Below are 21,947 nucleotides of genomic sequence, written 5' to 3' on the forward strand. Positions count from 1 at the left end.
CTTCACCGGACATCGATAAATTAATCAACGCATGGTGGGGTCCACAATAAGCGGCAAGAATTTAAAATGGACAGTTTGATCCTGTCAAGTTAAACGATTTGAATAATAATAATAAACGCATGATAGAGTCCACAATAGACGGCAAGAATTTAATCTCGAATTGAAATATGTAAGGCTTAATTATAAATTACATCTGTTACAATCTGTAACAGGCATAAGTACCTAGGTAATAGGTGGTGGTTGTTCACCCATTGAGGGGTGTTTTCGATAGGGAAAAAATTAAGGAGATTTTGTTGTTGTTGAAAAATTATTGGTTGTTTCTATCAGCCAATTATAAGTTATAGAAAAATAGTATCGGAGCGGGCTCATTCCATCACAAATTTTATAACAAAAATTAAAATGAAGCTCACACCTCAGTCCCCACGATGACAGACAAAAAAAAAAAGATTGCATTATGATAAGACCTGTAAGGATCGACACTCATACGCGCACGATTTACGAATATAAAATAATAAAGAAATTAACACAGAGATAAACGTGGTTTTCCATTACCGGGTACGTCCATGGGAGCGAGAGCGGCTACTGTTCTTATTATTTCCACTCGTTACGCTTCACTCCACTCGTTCTGCCCCGCTCCACTCTGACATCTGGCCTTCTTTCTAGAACTCCTTAGTATCTCTTCATATTTAACATATGAGCCACAATTCTAACAAGACCCAAGAAACTAGAGGCCACACGTGATAGACCTTAGTGCAGCCTGGACATGAGGGCGATTTTAGAGTAGTCTCATATTGCTTGGGTATGGAATGAGACCTTTAGGATCTCTCCACTTATTGTCAATTGATTTTGAAATGAATATAAAGTTTTCAGATGGTATCCAAGTGAGGCTCATTCTACCCCACATTTTAAAATTTTACAATTCACACTCCGCGATTACAAACGAGCAAAAAGGCTGCACGATAATAGACTCTAAAAAAAAGACACACGTGATTGACCTCAAACAGTGACTGCAGCACGTGAGGAGGGTTGTTAATTATATCTAGTCCCATATTGCTTGGGGTGGAATAAGTGATCACTTAATAATTTTTGGAATCTCTCTACTCATTACCAATTGATTTTGAGATAGATGTGAAATTTCTACAGTTTCTACTAACCAATAAATTATAGATGGGTATATGAGTGAAATTTTTTTTAAAAAATACTAGTATCAAATTATTTTCACTAAGCAATAATTCGTTAATTAGTTTAAACAACTTAATAAAATGCCATAAATTATTACCGAAAATTGCAAGTGAAAACATGGCCTGGGATGGTCAAGCCATGGCTATAAAGAAGCTTTTTCGGGGGCTCGATTTTTTTGGGCAAGTACCTTCGTCTTTCTTTGAACAAGTTGAATTATATGACAAGTATGTGTTGAGTTGCTAACGTTTCACTCCAAATTATTCTAAGCTTTCAGTCTAATTTTGGGGAATTGGAGGATGATTTTGTGCAGTGGTGTGCGCAGTACTGTGCTGCGCAAGTTCGAGCCATAGGATCGTACATCCGACAGCTCGGATCTCATCTTAGCAATAAACGGCTCTCGATCGTTGGCTGCCGAGATGAGACCTGAACTGTCGGATGCACGATCTGACGATTCGGAAGTATGCACCTCACTGCACAGCACCCACCCAAAGTTTCCTTGGTACACATTTGTTTCAACAAAAAAGAATCAACATAGTGCACAAATGAGGCTGAAGTTGAAAAACTTTCAGAAAAGATTAAAAAAAGTGAGAGAGAGTAAAACAGTCATTTCTTCAAATACTAATGTCGTCTTTACTTCATTTTTTTTTTATTGTTGGATTAGTCTCGTCAAGTGAAATTTTTTATTCAAAAATAATAATTCAACTCTAATAAAAAAAATTAAGAAGACAGAAGGAAAATGAACTTCACTTATTTTAGATAAACTCTCTTAAAACTGACCTCTAAGCGTAAACAAATGCTAATGAAATAGAAGAAACATTAATTTAGACACATGGTAAGCATCTACTACGGAGATGATAACTTTTTACATGTTAAAATGTTCATATAGCTAAATTTGGAGTCCATTCCAAGTGCTTAGAGGCAGTGCTTGAGATGTTGCTCCTTACCGAGCAGCAACGAGTCAAGCTTGAGCTGCCATTAATGTTTATGAGCTCAAACTCCAGGATCATGGCTCGTCACAAGCTTGAGCCGAGCTTGGACAAATGTAAAATACTTCAAGCCGAGTCTGAACAAGTTAAAACTCAGATCGGCTCGTTTGCAGCCATAAATTCCCCTCCAACTCCTTCTTCCTACCCGTCACAAAATTCCAAATCCCTTTCCCGCCCATCCTCCTATAGTAAAACCCCAGCTTCATCAACCTCCCTTAAGTACACCCCTTAATAAAAGGTTTTACCCTCCTTAAGTACACCCCTTAATAAAAGATTTTATCTAATTTCCTGAGCAAAGAGAATGTAACTACATGAATATAAGGTACAACTCCCACAATGAATGGGAAGCCCTAGCAATAACACAACAATTAAAACTTCTGATGCTAAGATGATTGTGATCAAGTTATTTATACCTACATACAAAGAGCAAAAAACTGTCGTATGTACGTTCCCGTTTATACACGTTCACAACAGACATGCTCAATCTTGTACATGAAGAAAGGAAAAATGTATACCTTCGGTTATAGCAAGAACCCCAAAAACTGATGACATAGCTGCATGTACATGAAGAAAGGAAAAATGTACACCTTCGGTGATAGCAAGAACCCCAAAAACTGATGACATAGCTACAAGAAAAATAAAAAACTTCAGTCCTAGAAGAATCTAGGGCCGTGCGCGAAAGTAGTAGAAAACCCAGCTTATGAAAGAAATAGCTTAAAGTATCCAAAAATTAGGAGGCAACAACTTATAGCTCCTGCTTTATGATCTCACAATGGTAAGTTCAAAACTAAAGAACACACGTTTTGAGCAAGCAATACTTTAACTTCCTCCTGCTGACCCAAAAATTATTTTTGTCTTCAATCCAACACCAACTCCCTGTACAATTCTACATTACCCTTTATTTACCCAACACGTCCGATTAAACAACTAATAGGGTTCAACACTTTTATCCCTAAGGCAAAAATTGTATAATGTTGGGGTGCATAGCGACGACGGAACTGTCGTCGATTACGGCCTCACATTGCAAGAAAATTGGGATCTAGCAACGGTCAAAAGCGTCACTAAAGAAGTCACTAAATAACAAAATAATCATCGCTAAAGGCTATAACAACAGTTCACCAACTGTTGGCCAAAGCGTCGCGAGATATTGGTCGCTGTAGAGGTATAGCGACGGTTTTGACGAGCGTTGGTACAAATTTTTTTTAGTAAAGTTTTCTTTAGCGACGCTTATAACCGTTCCTAAAGACAATTTTTTTTTGGAAAAATCACCATTTTGTGACGTGATTGGCCACGTGTCCTCCACGTGGTGCTGACATGGCAACCCCGTGTCACCCTTGTGGAGCCCACATTGCACTGGCGTGGCACCCACTTGTCGCCCGCATGGCACTCGTGTGGCAGCACAACAAATATTGCTTGCTCTTCCTTGGAATCGAATCCAGGACCTCCTACACTTGCGCGCGCGCATGAATTAGCTAAGCTAGCAAAGCACTTGTGTTACTTGAAGCACCTACTAATATTTATACGATACTGACCGAAATTTTCTTAATCCAATTTTTTAAACTCGGTTTATACTATACAAACACCTACTAATATCTTCTTCTTTTTCCGATTGGAACCGTCTATTTTTTACATAGTAAAGAGTACATCCTTCAAACCAAGAATGAAATTAATTGGGTATCACTACACACTTGATCGGGCAAAAAAAATATTTTATTAATAAAATTTTATCTCAATGAAGAAGTTTTCTAAACTCGATCAAGCTAAATTTTTACGAGAATGATTTAATCAACAAGAAAAACAAAATCAATGGTCTCGATGATCACGGTTGTGTTTTGGTCAAGTGGCTACTGTACGTTCAAGTACAACACAAGACATAATTTGTTATGAATTACATTGAACTTATATATTTTAAATGTAATTACAAACTCAATTTTTACAATCGTCAATCTAAACCATTGGGATTTCAAGTCTCACTAATTCCGTCACTGTCACCAACATCGAAGATCGTCGGATATCAGCAATAGCCTGATCGGACCACATTTGATGCATCCCGAGACATTAAAGTATTAGATTGTAAGATCCGACCCCCACCTGAGTCTTTTTTTTTCCCGATCGTAACCGTTTATCTTTTACATATTAACGAGTACTTCATTCGTACCAAAAATGAAGTTAATCAGGTATCACTACACACTTGATCAGATAAAAAAACTCATTTTGTTAATGAAATTGTGTCTCGATAAAGAAACTTTCTAAACCCGATTGAGTCAAATTTTTATGAGAATGATTTAATTAACATGGTAAAAAAATCAACCATCTTGATCGTTAGTTCGAGTTTGAAAAACCGATCGCATGAAAGAAAATAGGTTTTGGCTGTGTAAAAATCTACTAACCGTTAATGAAAACCGTCGCTATAGTCCAGTTTATAGTTACAGTTATTGGAAACTCTGAAACTATCGCTATAGTCCAGTTTTTAGTAATGGTTATTAAAAAACGTTGCTACAATCTTATAATCTAGTAACGGTTGCATGAAAACCGTCACTATAGTCCTGTTTCTAGTAATGTTTTGCAAACCGTTACTATACACCATCTATACCGACGGTTTTTCCAAACGTTACTAAAAAAACGTCTCTTCTAGTGTCATCAACGATTACCGTGAAATCAGTCTCGTTGAAACTGTCTCGAATGAGGTCCCCTTCTTGAAACTGTCTCAAAGGGGGTGAGAAACTAACCACACTGGATGTAAGTTCGAAAGGAACCCAATCACATTATTTTGCTTAGGGTTTTAAACTAATTAAAAGCAATGACAGGAAACTATGACAGAGAATAAACTCCCCCTTTTGGATTTAACATCGTAGCGCTGTCGACCAGAAATTATTAAAAGGTAGAGAAATCGAACGGTAGACGATGGTGGTTTGCGGTGGTGTACGATGGTATTGGTGGCGATGGTTGTTGTAACTTCCGAAAGGTGCTGATCGGAGTTTAGTAGTGATGGTGAGCGAGAAGCGGCATTTGAACTTTGAATGATCTGGTTTGAACCAGAGAGAGACGTGGTGATGAGTATTTGATAAAGGGAAAATCAATTGGAAAAGGTAATAGGGAGAAACGTTTCATTTAGGTAATATTCCTAAATGATGAACGATGGTGTATAATGATGAACAGAGGATTTATTGAGATTTGGGAGAAAAACTTGTATTTTCATTTAGGTAATATTCCTGATCGAAAAAGTATCTTATAAATCTTATATGCAATTTTTTGAAAATTTTCTATTTCCAAGTTGGTATTCCAATCGAAAATGTATACTGTAAATTAATTAGCACGTGGTTTGGCTTCACAATCTGGGTTGGCTAATTTTCTTTTTTTTTTTTTGTCTTTACTGAATGTATTTTCGCATTTGTCAATTTTGTGTTAATTTTTGTGAATTATTAGTTAGTCTCAAATGGAGGAATCGAAAAAGTAAAATTATTATCCACATTTAATTTTTTTGGAAAACAAGTTAAAAATACATAAAATTTTGAGTTTGGATCGTAATTTTTTACTTTTTTGATTTCTCTCATTGAGACGCACCAATAGTCTACAATTTGACACAAAACCAATAGATACAAAAAAAAAAAAATTTGATGGATGGCGTAATTGATATTATAGAAGGTATAAATCTTCCCTATAATTGAAAAATAATAATGATCAAAGTAATTTTAGGGAAGATTGCGTCATGCTTATGATTGCACTAATTGAAAAATTAACGATCAAAGTAAATATCAACATACTTTCTAAATATATCATTTAAATCTTCCTGTGATTTCAGATAAAAATATCTGTACCATCATTTCTAAAATATGTCGTTAGATCTTCTACCCGTAGATGTCAGCCATTGAAAAAATATGTACGCGTAGAAGAGCTAACAACATATTTGGGATCTCTCAGCTCAGGACTCAGTACTACAGAGTATTTGAGATCTTGGAACTGGAACGTACGAAGCTTCGATCAGATTTTTTTCTCATCTCGACAGATCCAAACCATTACGTCGTCGCCACAGTTCCAGCGAAACCCATTTGGTCACTCTCCTCTTGCTGCATACACCACGATGCCAGTAAGTCCTCTCTCTCTAGATTTCAACGTGTTGATCCAGATCCCTCAAACAAATCGTATTTGTGATGCATTTGAAGAATCTAATCGTAGAGGTAGAACCTCCTAGGTACATAATCGGAGCGGCGATAATGATGATTGGCGTCGTATTACCCCTCGATTACATGATGTTCCGCAACAAGCGTGTTCCCTCCTCCCCTTCCTCCTCTTCGTCTTTCTCCAAACAGACATAGGTATTTCTTCTTCTTCTTAAATTTTGCGATACCAGATTTCTTCCCTTTTTCTAAGTATATATTTAGATCAAAACATCCATAACCTCGCACTGCCATATACCGAAGTTATTTTTGCCATTAAATTTTTCTACGTCAAACTTCGCACTCGACATAATCGGCCTCGAAGCCCCAGGTTGATAACTCGATTCAGTTTTGGTGGATTCTCCATCTTTTGAAGTTTTACCAGATTTATTGGGTTCTTCAGACATAGTTCTTCAATTACAAAGCAAAATCACCAGAAACAAACCTTAGATCGAAAACCTAGAGCTCTAATACCAGTTTGCTGTGCGGAAGCATTAACAAACACAGAAATGGACGTGATTATTGCTATGTAATTGAACAAACCACAGAAAAAGAGAGAGAGCGCAATCACAAAGAACACAGAGATATACGTGGTTCGGTAACGAACAGACGATCAAGGGTTTTACTATACGGAAGTAATCGGATGCCCAAAGGGCTACAGATGAGATCTCTCAGAGTTCGTCTCTTTGCCTCTCATAGAAAAGCTGCTGTGAATGCAATACAATAAGCAAAAACCCTAAAAATTGCTTATATACTAATATGTCCCGTCATCGTCGTTCAAACCACGGTATGTGCTGGTCCGAACAGGAAAACAGATCGCTCCAGAAACAAATACAAGCTCTAGTCTGGACCACCAAGACCTTGGTCTGGACCATGGGGGCCGAGAAGTCCAAAACGAGCCAAAAAAACTACAAACTAATCCCATAAAATATGGAATTACTCATCAAAATTATGGAGCATGTCCATTCTCTTACCTATAACGACCCTCAATTTTGGTCAGTAAAAATTTCGTTAAATATTTGAATTTTATTTGAATTACTTATTTTCTCTCTGAGTGGCTATATGATTTCTTGATTTTCGTCGTAGTTAGATTTTGCTCTCGACTAGAAACCCTACTTGACCAAATTAGTTAAGTTTTCAACCGACTACTTGGAGGAACCGAGCAACCAACTCACCTAGTTACTAGATGAACTTTTTGGACCTTTTGAACCTTTTGCCTTTATCCATTGGTCCATAATGGTTAGGGTAATTTTTGTCTATTGGACAATAAATTTTTTTTAAAAAAAAAAAGTACATGTAGTCTTTTCAAATTTTTATTTTAAATAAAAGGTACTTGTACTCTTTTGTCCATTGGTTATTAACCGCAAGGAGAATTATTATCCATTGGGTAATAACCGTTAGGGAAGTTAGTGACCCTTGGATAATAGAGTCTTTTGACCAAATAAAGTACCGATGTGACTAGGGAACCTTCTAATAAAGTTGATTTGACTAGTCAACCTTTTCAACCCTAGAAATTACTTATTTATTTCCTTTTATAAATTTGGTTTTATTCTTTGTCCTTTGGACAATAAAAGTTAGGGGAACTATTATCCATTGGATAATAGAAACCCAATTCTTTATATTAAATGGGTTTAAAGAAAGATTTGGACAAAGTACTATTATAGACTTTTGTAAAATTACTTTAAGGTACCTTTTTGATTATTTTACTATAAAAGTTTCCTAGTAGCTATTATCCATTGGACAATAAGTGTTAGGGGGGTTTATTATCCATCAGGTAAAAGAGTTATTCTTTCAACTAGTCATTTTTCCTAAATTCCCATGTGATGATTTACCAATATTTTAATTTGAAAGTACTTATTAGCCTTAGTAGCCTTTAAAGCCTAAATATTCCTAAGTACTCTTTTATTATTTTGTATTAGGGTTTTGTACCCAATTGGATTAATTTATTGGGGAGTTGATCATCCTAGAGTACATTTTTACACATGTGCTTATTTATTTGGAAATCTTAGCCCTTAAGTTTCTTTGATCAATTGTACAAAAGCACATATATTTTAAAAATGTATTCTTGCATTGTAGTACATAAGTGTATATATATATATATGTGTGTGTGTGTGTGTGTACCTTTGCAAAAGAGAGAGAGAGAGAGAGAGGAGAGAGAGGGAGAGCCGAGAGAGAGAGATAGGAGAGAGAGAGGGAGAGATTTTGTTGTACTTTGCTTGACCTTTCATATCTTCCTCATCCTTTCAAGTCCATGAGTGAATCTTTCCCCTAACCAAACTTAACTCCCCATTTATACCTCCATGCTTTGTTTAAAACCAAATCTTGTACCATTGTCTCCAAATCTTTCAACAAATCTCCCATAGTCCAATCCAAGGGCTAGTCTTAGCCATGCAAGCTACCTTATTAGGCCTAAGTCTATTTTTGCCTAAATGACAACCTATGATGGACCATTATGACACAATCCTAGCCTTTATTAGCCTAAGACTTTGACTACAAGCTAAACCTAGATTATAATTACCTAGATTCACCTAAAAAGCCTAAGATCTTACTTGATTCTTTAGCCTTACACCTAGGATATGATTGGACAAGGCATGGCTTGACATGTGAGGTGATTTGATGACTTAATGGAGCAAAATCCATGGGAGATATAGAGGGAGAGAGGGCCGGCCATGAGAGGGAAGAGACGGCCAAGGTTTTGCCTATAAATAGCACCCCATGCTTCTCATTCAACTCACACCTTCACCTAGCAACTTCTCTCTCTAGAATTTCTTTGTTCTCTCTTTGTTTCTTACTTTGTTCTTGAGTTGTTCTTGAGTTCTTCAAGAAACTCAACTAAAGCCGCCACTAAACCGCCACTCGACCACCCTTCGATCCATAAAGTAGAGTAGTGTTAGTCAAGAAGAAGTTTCGAGAGAAACCATTCTCTTTCGAAGCTACCGGAGACCACCGTAGGAAATTACTCCGTCCGACCGCCGATTACCGTCCGTAAGCCGTTACTACCGCCAAGAAGTAAGGTAGAGTCCCTCGTCCACTAATTCAACGTATAAGTAGGACTTCCTTATCATCCACCCCAAGTATAAAGTAGGTTATCTTTATTTACGTACTTATCGTTTGTTTAGAAGTATTCGTATTTTGATCTTTAAGATAGTTATGAGTAAGCGTATATGAGTTGCTTGTATTACTTGTGGTATGTGATAAAGCATAAGTGATTTCACTCCAAAGACGTCCGTACATGTGGCGTTGTGCTTTGAATAAGCATAAGTGATACACTCCAAGGGCATCCGTACATGTGGCGTTATGCTATAAGTAGTAATTGAGCGTGATGAGTAATATAGAATTGGATGATCTTGTTAGGATGATTCTTGCTTACGTTTGTCCTACCGCGGAGTCTTTGTATGTAAACGAGACACGAGAACCGAGAAAGTAGAAACATGACACCTAGGGTGTGGTTAATTAAAAGAAATGTTTTCCGAGGAAGGAAATATTTTGAAACAACATAATGACCGATTTTGTGTGGCATTATGTGAGTTGTGTGCATGTGTAAAAGAAACATTTGAAAAGGTTTTTGAAATGTTTTGAAAATCGCAATGTGGCCGGACGTGGTAGCCCATTGTGTGATGTGTGTTTTTGTGTGTGTTCCAATGGAATCCGGGAAAAACGGAACCATTGTGAGGTTGTGTGTGTGCCAATGGGAACCCGGCGAGGCGGAACCATTGTGAGGATACTTGGGAACCCGGCGCGGCGGAACCAAGGTTGGGTGTGTAGCTTGGTTATCCGCGGTACAGAGCCAATGCAAATATTTTTGTGTGCCAATGGAAACCTGGCGCGGCGGAACCATTATGAGGATACTTGGGAACCCGGCGCAGCGGAACCAAGGTTGAGTGTGTAGCTTGGTTATCCGCGGTATGGAGCCAATGCAAATGATTTTAAAAAGGGTTGGGTGTGTAGCTTGGTTATCCGCGGTGCGGAGCCAATGCAAATGTTTCGTGTTAAACAAATGGCTTTTGAAAGATTGCTTTGTAAATGAAAATGTTAACACGGTTTACGATGAGTGGCGTAGGAGAAACACGAGACTCTTGGACACCAACGATAGTTGATTAACGAATGTGGATGTGTCATTGTTAGCTGCGTATATATGTATCATGTGGAAATCGATGTGTTATTATTTCCTGTTGTTTTAAGTTATGGGTTAGCGGATATGGGATTACTCTGCTGAGCTTTGTAGCTCACGGTGTTGCCTTTTGGTGACCCTGACATATTATATCGGTGGTGACGCTGGTATAATGTGTCAGATCTTGTAGATGATCAAGATGAACAGTACACCTTGGAGGCTTTTGGAGCTGAGGAACTGGCTAGGATGGAGAAGAAGGAGGAGCTGTAATTAGGAACCTTAGAACCCCCTTCATTTGTGTAAATATTGAACTCTTATGAGAGTATTTGTTGTAATAAGAGCCAGACTCTATTTTGAGGTTTTTAATGAAATTGTCTTATTTAACGTACCCAAAATTCGGGGCGTTACATTACCTAATTTTTTATTTTATTTTTTGATCTTCTCTCTTACCTAATTTTGTTGGATTTTCAATATTTATGTCGTGGGGCTCATTTGGCAATTGTGGAATCTAGCCTAAGATCACTCCCATCGTAGTGGCAACACTTGCCCACTTTCTTCTCCCCTGGCCTAATGGGAAGCAGAAATTAGCTTAAGCATGGCACGAGGAGAGGACGCCAAGTGGTGTCATCGACTCAGTATTGTGCACTCAATATGCGCATTTTCGAGTTGTACCAATAATATGATGATACGTTAATCTTACATTACGACATTCTTTGTTGGTGTTTATAAATTTTTAAATGTGATTATCAAAGAGTCATCAATAAACCAAAGAGAGTTTCACGTAAGGGCTCACAGGTTGAGAATTTAGTTCACGTAGGTGGATCTAGCTAAGCTAATTCATGAAAAATATACATTTTAACGTAGAAATTAGAAGGATTGTGATTTTGGCACTCAAAAAATTGATAGAATTGTACGGCTATAACATTGGCTCCCAAGATGGCTTCTCCTTCATCCATTATGGACTTTCGTCCCATTGCGTGTTGCAATGTGGTTTACAAATGTGCTACAAAAGTTTTGGCAAACAGGTTATAAGCTATTCTCCCTCTCATTGTTAGCCCCTTTCAATCATCATTCATAAAAGAAATATCGATAATGGATAATATATTGCTAATGCAAGAGCTTGTAAAGAACTATCATAAGGACAATGGCCAACCTAGATGCGCTATTAAGATGGACCTTATGAAAGCATACGACTCAGTCGATTGGAATTTTGTCTTGGATATGATGAGAGTTATGGAGTTTCCTAATCAATTCATTCTTTGGGTAGAGGCTTGCATTACTTCCCCTATGTTTTCAATTTTCATTAATGGTGAGCTATAAGATTTTTTCCCTGGTAAGCGAGGCTTTAAACAGGGAGATCCTCTATCCTCCTATTTGTTTCTGTTGGTTATGGAAAGTTTGACTTTTGCAACACAAAGTTCGACAAAACGAGGGTTTTATCTTCCATACTAAATGTAGAAGTCTCAATATCACTCTTGGTCAGACTTTTACCACTTCTCTGGGCTTCAGCCTAACATGCAAAAAAGCGCTATATTCTTTGTTGGGGTGGAGCCAGCTTACAAAGAGGCTCTGCGACTAGTCCTTCCTATACGTGAAGGCTCTCTCCCAGTAAAATATCTTGGAGTTCCTTTGATCTCTACGAGGCTCCGTGCTCATGATTGTGCTCAGATGAAGGAAAAGACTTTGGTCGGAATACAATCTTGGTCCAATAAAACCCTTACCTGTGGTGGTCAGCTCCAACTCATACAATCAGTTCTATTTAGCATTCAAATCTACTGGTCCTCTATTTTTATTTTGCCTCAACGGGTGCTGAATGACATTGAACAACTACTACGATCCTTCTTATGGTTTGGTCCTAATTTAAAGCACTCTGGTGCTAAGGTGGCATGGCATGCGGTGTGCGTCCCTAAAGAGGAAGACAAGTTGGGCCTTCGTATGCTGAAAACTTGGAATACGGCTTCTATGATGCGTCATTTGTGGGCTATTTGCAAGAAGGCAGATACTCTATGGATTAAATGGATTCACACGTTTATTTTAAAGAGTCATAGTGTATGGAGGGTAAAAATTCCTCGAGGCTTCTTGACTGTTAGAAAACTTCTCAAATTTAGGGATGAAATTCAACCTTAGATCAAATACATTATCGGTGATGGTAAGTCTACGTATCTTTGGGTTGACAACTGGCATAATTTGGGTCCTCTTTGCAAAAGATTTGGAGATTCTGGGGACTTCCAGGTGGGTAGGCTGTTATCTGTTAAAGTTTCTTCAATAATTCATAATGGTTCTTGGCAGTGGCCTAGACCAAGGAATGCTATTACAAGGGAGATTGTATCAAATTTTGATCCCTCTTTGATCTCTAATGTCTCTGTGCTTGACTGTGTACGATGAACTTTGTGTAAATCTGGAGTATATAGTGCAAAATCAGCATGACAGGGAATGAGGCAAGTTTTCCTTTTGGTCCCATGGGCTAAGTGTGTCTGGTTCTCACACCATGTGCCACATTGGGCTTTTATTGAGTGGCTGGCGTTTCTGGGCAGACTTTCCACTAAAGATAGACTTTATAGCTGGGGAGTGGTTAGTGATCAAATTTGTGTGCTCTGTCAGGTTGAAAACGAATCACATGAACACTTGTTTTTTGCTTGTGCATATTCTAGTGCAGTGTGGGATACACTCTTACAAAGGAACAATATATTTAGACATAGTGCTACTCTTGCTGACGAGATGGCTTGGGCTGTCAATCATAGAGCTGGCAATTCGTGTTTAAGCACAGTGTACAAACTTTCTTTGGCTGCCTCCATTTATTGTATTTGGAGAGAGAGGAACTAGAGGATTTTTCAGGGGCAAGGGGCCTCTACTTTGAGTCTGAGTACTCTGATCATTGAAGAGATTAGAGTTTGCTTGTGTTCGTGGCACGGTGTGAAGCCTTGTGATTAGGGCTGTCCACGGGTCGGGTTTGGTCTGATTCGGGTCGGATTGGACCCGACCCGATCTCAGTCAGGTTACTGAAATGTCCACCCGAGACCGACCGAAACAATGGTCGGGTTCCGACCGAAACGCGGTCGGGTTGGATTTGTCGGGTTCGGTCGGGTCATCGGATTTAAAAAAAAAAAAAAAGAGACCTGCGTACAGAAATATCAGAAGGCAGAGAGAGATCGAAACCCATAATCAGTGACAATCACATTCACAAATCAGCTCACAATCACAATTAACAATAATATTACAAAATTACCATTCAAAATCACAGATCTACTGTCTACACACCTTTTTCCTGAAAATCAAATTTTTTTCCAAAATTACAGTGGCCCAGAGGCGGTGAAGGAGGTGACGGCTGGCAGAGTAGGAATCGGGCAAGGTAGGCCCAGGCGGCTAGGAATGCTTGCGACGAGGATGAGGTGGAGCTGCCGCTGTAGCCGGCGAAGGAGTGGTGGTGAAGCTGGTGTTTGGTCTTGTCGCCGTTGTCCTGTGGCGTAAGGGGACTCCATTTCAGAGAGAGAGAGAGAAGTAATGGAGGTGAAAGAGTGTGGTCCTGGACTCCTGGTGGCATGCGAGGAGGAGAAGAGTCAGAGGTGGAGGAGAGGGGTTGAAAAAGACACCAGAAGATGAGAAGAGGCAGAGACACCAGAAGATCAGAAGAGGCGGACTGAATGGATAAAGATTAGGGGTTTTTTTCTTTTATACAAATGTCTCGGTCGGGTCGGGTCACCCGACAGTTTATCCGGTACATCCGAAACCCGACCGACAATTTGCGAAATCCGACTGACTCGACCCGAACCCGACCGATCAGGGTAATCGGAACCGTCCGTTGGGTCTGTTGTCGGGTCGGGTCGGGTGGTCGGGTTCATGGATAGCCCTACTTGTGATGCTACTTGTTTGGTAGCTAAGACATGGTGTCTTAGCTCTAGATTTTTTGATCAAATGTAAAGTCTTGGTGCTTTATTTTGTATTTTTTCTGGGCATATAGGTGGTTGTTAGGTTGTGCCTGGTTCTCCTTTTTGTAATGGTGGGTCTTTCCCGTGGTTTTTAGTTGGTTTGCTTTATAAAATGGTTTAATTACCAAAAAAAAAAAAATTTGATGGAGGGGCTCCAAAACTGAATTGAGTTGATATATAAAACGACGTTGTTTTGGAACCCCTCCATTAATTTTTGGAATGCTAAAATCAATTTTTATATTAAAATCCTTTTAACGGAAAAGCAATTTTTCCCGCATAAAGCAAAAAATATTTCACATAATTCAGGATCTGAACTTGACAAGTTGGTGGGCTTCCATGAACAAAGCAGCTTGCGAGCTTGGCTCGTTAACGTTAGGATTGGCTTGTCTAATAAATGAGCCGTGCTCGAACTCGAGTTTTCAGCTCGTAGAGCTGAGTGGCAAGTAGAGCTAGGCTATCTCAACAAAAGCTCGAATTGGCTCGATTAAAAAGGTTCATTTAGTAAACGACTACGTTCGATTTGTAAATGGCTCGGTTCGTTAGAACTCGAGCTCAAGTTTTTTGCTCATTTATTTGTTTAGCAAACGAACTCAAGCTTGACAAAACTCGGCTCGACTCGTTTGCAGCCCTAGGGCTAAGCATGAGCATAAATTTCTTTATTTTTGGAGTATAAAAAAAAATGCTAGGTGGAAAATGAAAAAAGGAAATGGGAAGAAAAGGATCTCGGAAAATGAAAAAGGAAATAGAATAATGTCGGAGGTGAGAAAGGAGAAAAGAAATGTAAAATATAGTCAAAGCTTTGAAAATGGATCGCTTCGCACCGATTTCGATTCGTCGGACCTAGGGTTTTTTCCGAAACATTCTCTCTCTCTCTCAGGTACTGGCTCTCACATCCTTTTCTCTCTATAATCATCTCTGCACATCTTGTGCATATTATACATACATACGTATGTGTAGCTATTTATAACCGTTCACAGATGCGCGAATTTTTTCTGTGATGTATTATACTTATACTAATTTTTGTGTGTGCGTGTGTGCGCGCGTTTATTGATCTCGTAAATCACTATTTGTGATTCTCTCCCTGGTAGTGATTTCTAATCAATTCGTTTTCTTTTTTATTAGTACTAGTTATTTTTAAGGGCTGTTTTTTTTTTTTCCTCCCCTCAAAATTTGAAATTCTCATCCTTCGTTTTGGTTGTAGTTTGTGGTTTGAATAATGAGATTTTTGGCGACTCTGTATTTCTCGAACGGATTTGAAACAATTAGCAATGGGGTGGTTTAGAGCTGGGTCTAGTATAGCTAAGCTTGCCGTTAGGAGGACACTATCACAGGGAGGATCCTACGTGGCAAGATCGCGGGCCATCTCGGCCCAAAATCGTTATTTCCACACAACCCTTTGTAAATTCAAGGCACAAGCAGCACCTGTTCCTCGCCCTGTGCCTCTCTCTAAGTTAACCGACAGCTTCCTAGACGGGACTAGCAGTGTCTACCTTGAAGAGCTCCAGAGGGCTTGGGAGGAAGATCCCAATAGTGTTGACGAATCATGGGACAACTTTTTCAGAAACTTTGTTGGTCAGGCAGCCACATCGCCTGGAATTTCGGGCCAGACCATTCAAGAGAGCATGCGGTTGTTGTTGCTTGTGAGGGCTTACCAAGTTTATGGTCACATGAAAGCCAAGTTGGATCCATTGAGTTTGGAGCCGAGGGAAATTCCGGACGATTTAGACCCAGCTCTTTATGGGTTCACAGAAGCCGATCTTGATAGGGAGTTCTTCCTAGGAGTGTGGAGGATGTCTGGGTTTTTGTCCGAAAACCGTCCAGTGCAAACCCTGAGAGCAATATTGACCCGGCTTGAGCAGGCTTATTGTGGGACCATTGGGTATGAATACATGCACATCGCGGATCGCGAGAAATGTAACTGGTTGAGAGACAAGATTGAGACGCCAACACCAATGCAGTACAATCGGCAGCGGCGCGAGGTTATGCTTGATCGTCTCATATGGAGCTCGCAGTTTGAGAACTTTTTGGCAGCTAAGTGGACTGCAGCAAAGAGATTTGGTCTAGAGGGGGGTGAGACTTTAATTCCTGGAATGAAGGAGATGTTTGACAGGGCAGCTGATCTTGGGGTTGAGAGCATTGTCATTGGAATGTCTCATAGAGGAAGGTTGAATGTTTTGGGTAACGTCGTTCGGAAACCACTTCAACAGATATTTAGTGAATTCAGTGGGGGCACGAGGCCTGTGGATGAAGTTGGTCTTTACACAGGCACTGGTGATGTCAAGTATCACTTGGGTACTTCTTATGATAGGCCAACTAGGGGTGGGAAGAGGCTTCACTTGTCTTTGGTTGCAAACCCAAGTCATTTGGAAGCTGTAGATCCAGTTGTTGTTGGGAAAACTAGAGCTAAACAGTATTACTCCCACGATGTGGATAGGACAAAGAATATAGGAGTTGTAATTCATGGGGATGGTAGCTTTGCAGGGCAGGGTGTTGTCTATGAGACGCTTCATCTTAGTGCACTTCCAAATTACACTACCGGGGGGACTATACACATTGTGGTAAATAATCAAGTTGCCTTCACTACGGATCCAAGGGCTGGAAGATCTTCTCAATATTGTACTGATGTTGCCAAAGCGTTGAATGCCCCCATCTTTCACGTTAATGGCGATGATTTGGAAGCAGTTGTTCATGTTTGTGAACTTGCAGCAGAGTGGCGCCAGACATTCCATTCGGATGTTGTGGTCGACATAGTGTGTTACCGTAGATTTGGTCACAATGAGATTGATGAACCATCTTTCACGCAGCCCAAAATGTACAAGGTTAGGCTTACTGTATTTTTAGTCTAGGTCTCTATTCCTCATCACTCTTGTTATACTTTGGGTTGCAAGCTTTTGGTCCTTTTCTATTTCTTTTTGGCTATTTTATTTATGCTGCTTTTGTTTGCATTCTTCTTTACGCATTTGACTTTCTTTAATTTGTATTATCTGTTTGGCTGTGATTAGCATATATTTTATGTTTCTAATGGATGGTTGCTAATAGGTCATCCGGGAGCACCCCTCAGCGCTACAGATTTATGAACAGAAACTTTTAGAATCTGGTCAGGTGACAAAGGAAGACATTGATAAGTTGCATGACAAGGTCAATAGAATTCTTAACGAAGAATACACGGCCAGCAAAGAATATGTGCCTAAAAGAAGGGACTGGCTTTCAGCTTTTTGGGCAGGATACAAGTCTCCAGAACAGATTTCGCGTGTCCGAAACACTGGGTGTGTTGTCTGTGTTTTCCAGTTTTAAATTCCTATGTGCACCTGTTTGTTTTGTTGGAGTTATAGTGAAGCAATTTATAATCTCACAGGATTAAGTCATTCTTTCAGATTAAAAGGGAAGGGATGAATAATACCACGTCGCCAAGGTATTGCATATCCCATGTTTTATGGGATATCCAGCTGTCGGATACTTCATCCTAGTCCTGGAAAGTTCCAAACAAAAAAGAGATATTTGATCCCCTTCGGATTTATTGTCCAATTCATTTCTTTAGAACGGACAAACAAATGGGGTCAGTAAGTTTTGTAACCACATCTCTTTGCTCAATGTATTAAGCTGTTCTGCAGAGTCAAGCCAGAGATTTTGAAGACTGTTGGCAAAGCAATCACTACCCTTCCGGAAACTTTTAAGCCTCACAAGCAAGTGAAGAAGATTGTTGGAGACCGTGCTAAGATGATTGAAACAGGGCAAGGAGTTGATTGGGCAGTTGCTGAAGCTCTTGCTTTTGCCACATTACTTGTTGAAGGAAATCATGTCAGGTTAAGTGGTCAAGATGTTGAGAGAGGTACGTTTAGTCACAGGCATTCTGTACTTCATGATCAGGAAAGTGGAGAGATATACTGTCCTTTGGACCATGTTGTCATGAACCAAGATCCAGAGATGTTTACTGTCAGCAACAGGCAAGTTCTATTGGTATTTATTCTGCCAACTCATGTATTGTATTCCAATATTATTCTTGTCTACTTTATTATTTATTGTCTGAATTTTCAAGATCTTAATGTTTGTTTGATTGGAAGAATGAATTGTTCGTGATAGAAATTAATTAGTTATATCAGTTCATCATTGTTATTCCCTTTGTGTCTGTTATTATTATTTCGCCTTTCAGTGAATAAAGCCATTAATAAATATATGGCCACCATGGACCCAAGGTTATAGGTGGAAGGAAACATTTTATATCTTTATATTTAGCTCATTTTTGGGAATTTTTGTGCTTTTGTCAGTTGCTCCCTAATTCTTTTGAATTTCTGCAAGGAAAATGCTGACCACAACCTACTAGTTGGTGGATAAGGTGCAAAATTGGTGTTCAATGTGAAGACTGCATTGAAATTTGTGAAGTACATAGCAAAGTTTCAATATTTTTGGCATTATTTGCACCGTAACCACCGCCCAGTGCGGGGTTTCTAAAAAGGAAGTTATGGGATGGAAAAGTTTCATTATCTCTATGAAATACATGATCCCAATCCTTGCTAGAATATTGTTCCTTCTGTATTTTTTTTCCTGATACTGTTATTTATTGACCTCGAGTTCAGCCCTTCAATGTAGTAAGTTGCGGTAGAGAAAATTGTTTGTTGTTAAGGACGTCTGTGTCAACTTTTTACGAGCTCTGACATGGTGCAATTTTATTCTTATATGATCTATGATGAGGTTTACCCAGGTTTAATAGCCATTTTTTGTTTTTGTTTTTCAAATTTTACAGCTCTCTTTCTGAATTTGGTGTTCTGGGATTTGAATTGGGTTATTCGATGGAAAATCCAAATGCGCTGGTAATGTGGGAAGCCCAATTTGGTGATTTTGCTAATGGAGCTCAGGTGATATTCGACCAGTTCGTGAGCAGTGGGGAGGCCAAGTGGTTGCGTCAAACTGGGCTTGTTGTCTTGCTACCTCATGGTTATGATGGCCAAGGCCCTGAACATTCAAGTGCACGGTTGGAGCGATTCCTTCAGGTATTGCAATCTCAGTTTTCATCATCTGTTCTGTGTACAGGCCACTTTTTGTTTGTCCACTCATGACTCTCTCTCTCTCTCTCCTTAATGCGTACTTTTTATGCCTTTCTTAATTCATTTGACATCAGTGTGCACTTATATCCCTCAGAATCAGGGAGTGAAATTCCCAAAAGATGACTATTCTAATTTGAATAGCTTCATATGAAATAATCGCTACAAATATTTTACCCTCTTTATGCATTTTCTTATTGTGTCTTTCAGCACGCAAGCATGGTGTTAAACACCCATCTTTTAAGTATCCTTGTCTGTTATACTTGCTTTGCTAAGGATGCTGTTTGATTTTTGATTGGCATTATGTTTCAAATCCTGTTTCACCAACGGAATCCTATGAACTTTGATTTCAGATGAGTGATGATAATCCTTATGTAATACCAGAAATGGATCCAACGCTCAGAAAGCAAATCCAAGAATGCAATTGGCAAGTTGTGAATGTGACAACTCCTGCAAATTATTTCCATGTGCTCCGGCGTCAAGTGGGTGCAGCTTGTTTAATTACGAATGTCTTCTAGCATACTGACGAATTGTTTCCTAGTTATTTTTTTGGTGTGCCGACTATAACCGGTTTTCTTATTTACTATGTCTTTATATCCTAGATACATAGGGAATTCCGTAAACCTCTGATTGTGATGGCTCCAAAGAACTTGCTTCGACACAAGGAATGCAAATCAAATCTGTCTGAATTTGATGATGTCCAAGGCCACCCAGGTTTTGACAAGCAGGGCACCAGATTTAAGCGTCTCATAAAGGATCAGAATGACCACTCAGATCTTGAAGAGAGTATCAGACGTCTAGTTCTTTGTTCCGGAAAGGTGTGTGGCATACTTTTCATTGGTGTTTTTTTCCTTCTTTTTCTAATTTTTGATTTTCCCAATTCATATTCTTTGGTATTTCCAAAAAACAATGGATGTCACTGGACGCCCATTAGGTCTTCCTTATACTCGTCTGACCAAAACTTTCACAGGGATGTGTTGTAAAATACATGCACATTCTGATATTATCCACTTCATTGCTTTTTGGATTCCAAGAATAACTATTTGGTTGGCTTTCATATCCGTAGGTTCTTTTGGTTGTACAAAGCCCTGCCTCCATCATTTTTGTATACCATTTTGCAGGTTTACTATGAGCTTGATGAGCAGAGGAGGAAAGTCGATGGCAAGGACGTCGCAATATGTAGGGTGGAACAGCTTTGCCCCTTCCCGTATGACCTTGTTCAGCGTGAGCTGAAGCGATATCCAAGTATGTATTCGAAACTTGTAATTGATAAAGTTACTTTGACAGGAACAAGGACCCTACCTAGTTTTTCTTTTTGTCCATGGGTTAAACCAGAAGCCATTTTTTCCAGAGCACAGCTTTTATTTTCTTCTTTGATTCCGTTAATAATGATGACATTTATACACCGCCTTTTATATTTAGATTATATCACACTTTGAGTCCCCATGTCAAGATAGCATTCCTCCATGTTGAAATCGGAAGATGCGTGTATCTCTTTTTAGAAGCTTTATTTTTTCCCCTTGTGGCTTATGCTTTTCAATAGTAACCTTGTAACATGAGTTTCGCTGCTACTTTCACCTCGTATTTCGCTGCTACTATCACCTCGTATTTCCCATGAACTTTGCACCCACTGTCGCCTCGCACAAAATTCCCATGAACTTAGTAACATGAGTTTGGCTTATGCTCTTCAGAATTGGTAAATCTTCCTCTTTGGTGGCATCAGTTAACATTGTTTGCTGTGAAAATGTCATCTTTTTATTTCATGAAAATGTGTATATTTGAGTTTGGACTGTTTTATTTGCTGTGTGGCTAAGTCACTCTCCATCTTTGTTGCAAATCTTTCAGATGCGGAGGTTGTCTGGTGCCAGGAAGAGCCAATGAACATGGGCGCCTATCAGTATATAGCACCACGCCTTGGCACCACAATGAAAGCACTTGGCAGGGGTGGTATGGACGACGTGAAATATGCTGGACGTGCTCCTTCTGCTGCCACAGCCACCGGGTTTCAGCAACACCACGTGAAGGAGCAGACCGAACTGGTTCAGAAAGCCTTGCAGCCTGAACCCATCAATTATCCATTCTAAACCCCTTCCCTACTGATCAAAACCAGTTTTTTCCTGTACTGATTGGTGGTGAAAGATCATGTTGCAATCTGAAACTTTTCTGGTTGGAAAAGAGACAAGAAACCGGATGCTTTTTTATTGTGTTAGATTCCTTGTTGTTTGCTTGTTTTGGCACAAGCTGAGAATCGGTAATTTACCGTTTAGAACATGATATCATAGAAATAAAATTTTGATGAAATTCATTTAGAAGGTTCTGATGGAGATATGTTCTGGGCTATACTGTAGAGCCGGTGAATGGGATTTGCTTGTGCTTCCTATTGAAACCCAGTTTATCTGCAAAGTTTATTTGGAGCTGGCCTTAATTTTGGCTGTGCAATGAAGTCGACGGTCAAAACTTACAGCTTTGCATGAACTGATCTGTGCAATAAAGGGTGACCATTTTCTATGCTCCCCCTGAAGCCTGCCAAATTGATCTACCTCGTA

At 39.3% G+C, this 21,947-nt stretch overlaps 2 protein-coding genes across 2 annotated transcripts; both read left to right on the forward strand.

Annotated features, from left to right (window-relative positions):
* Positions 1-11,528: 11,528 nt before the first annotated feature.
* Positions 11,529-12,563, forward strand: LOC131299748 (uncharacterized). Its single transcript, XM_058325329.1, has 2 exons — positions 11,529-11,745; positions 11,920-12,563. The coding sequence occupies exons 1-2, from the start codon at positions 11,529-11,531 to the stop codon at positions 12,561-12,563; spliced, it is 861 nt and encodes a 286-aa protein (XP_058181312.1).
* A 2,483-nt stretch (positions 12,564-15,046) lies between these two features.
* On the forward strand, positions 15,047-21,710 carry LOC131302044 (uncharacterized). The gene is made up of 9 exons (XM_058328614.1): positions 15,047-15,239; positions 15,564-17,181; positions 17,402-17,628; positions 17,974-18,306; positions 19,104-19,350; positions 19,755-19,883; positions 20,004-20,219; positions 20,523-20,646; positions 21,247-21,710. Exons 2-9 carry the CDS (start codon positions 15,631-15,633, stop codon positions 21,483-21,485), a joined length of 3,066 nt encoding a protein of 1,021 aa, XP_058184597.1. The 5' UTR covers positions 15,047-15,239; positions 15,564-15,630; the 3' UTR covers positions 21,486-21,710.
* The last annotated feature ends 237 nt before the right edge of the window (positions 21,711-21,947 follow it).

This window comes from Rhododendron vialii, chromosome 9a (assembly GCF_030253575.1).
Source record: "Rhododendron vialii isolate Sample 1 chromosome 9a, ASM3025357v1".
NCBI classification, from domain to species: domain Eukaryota; kingdom Viridiplantae; phylum Streptophyta; class Magnoliopsida; order Ericales; family Ericaceae; genus Rhododendron; species Rhododendron vialii.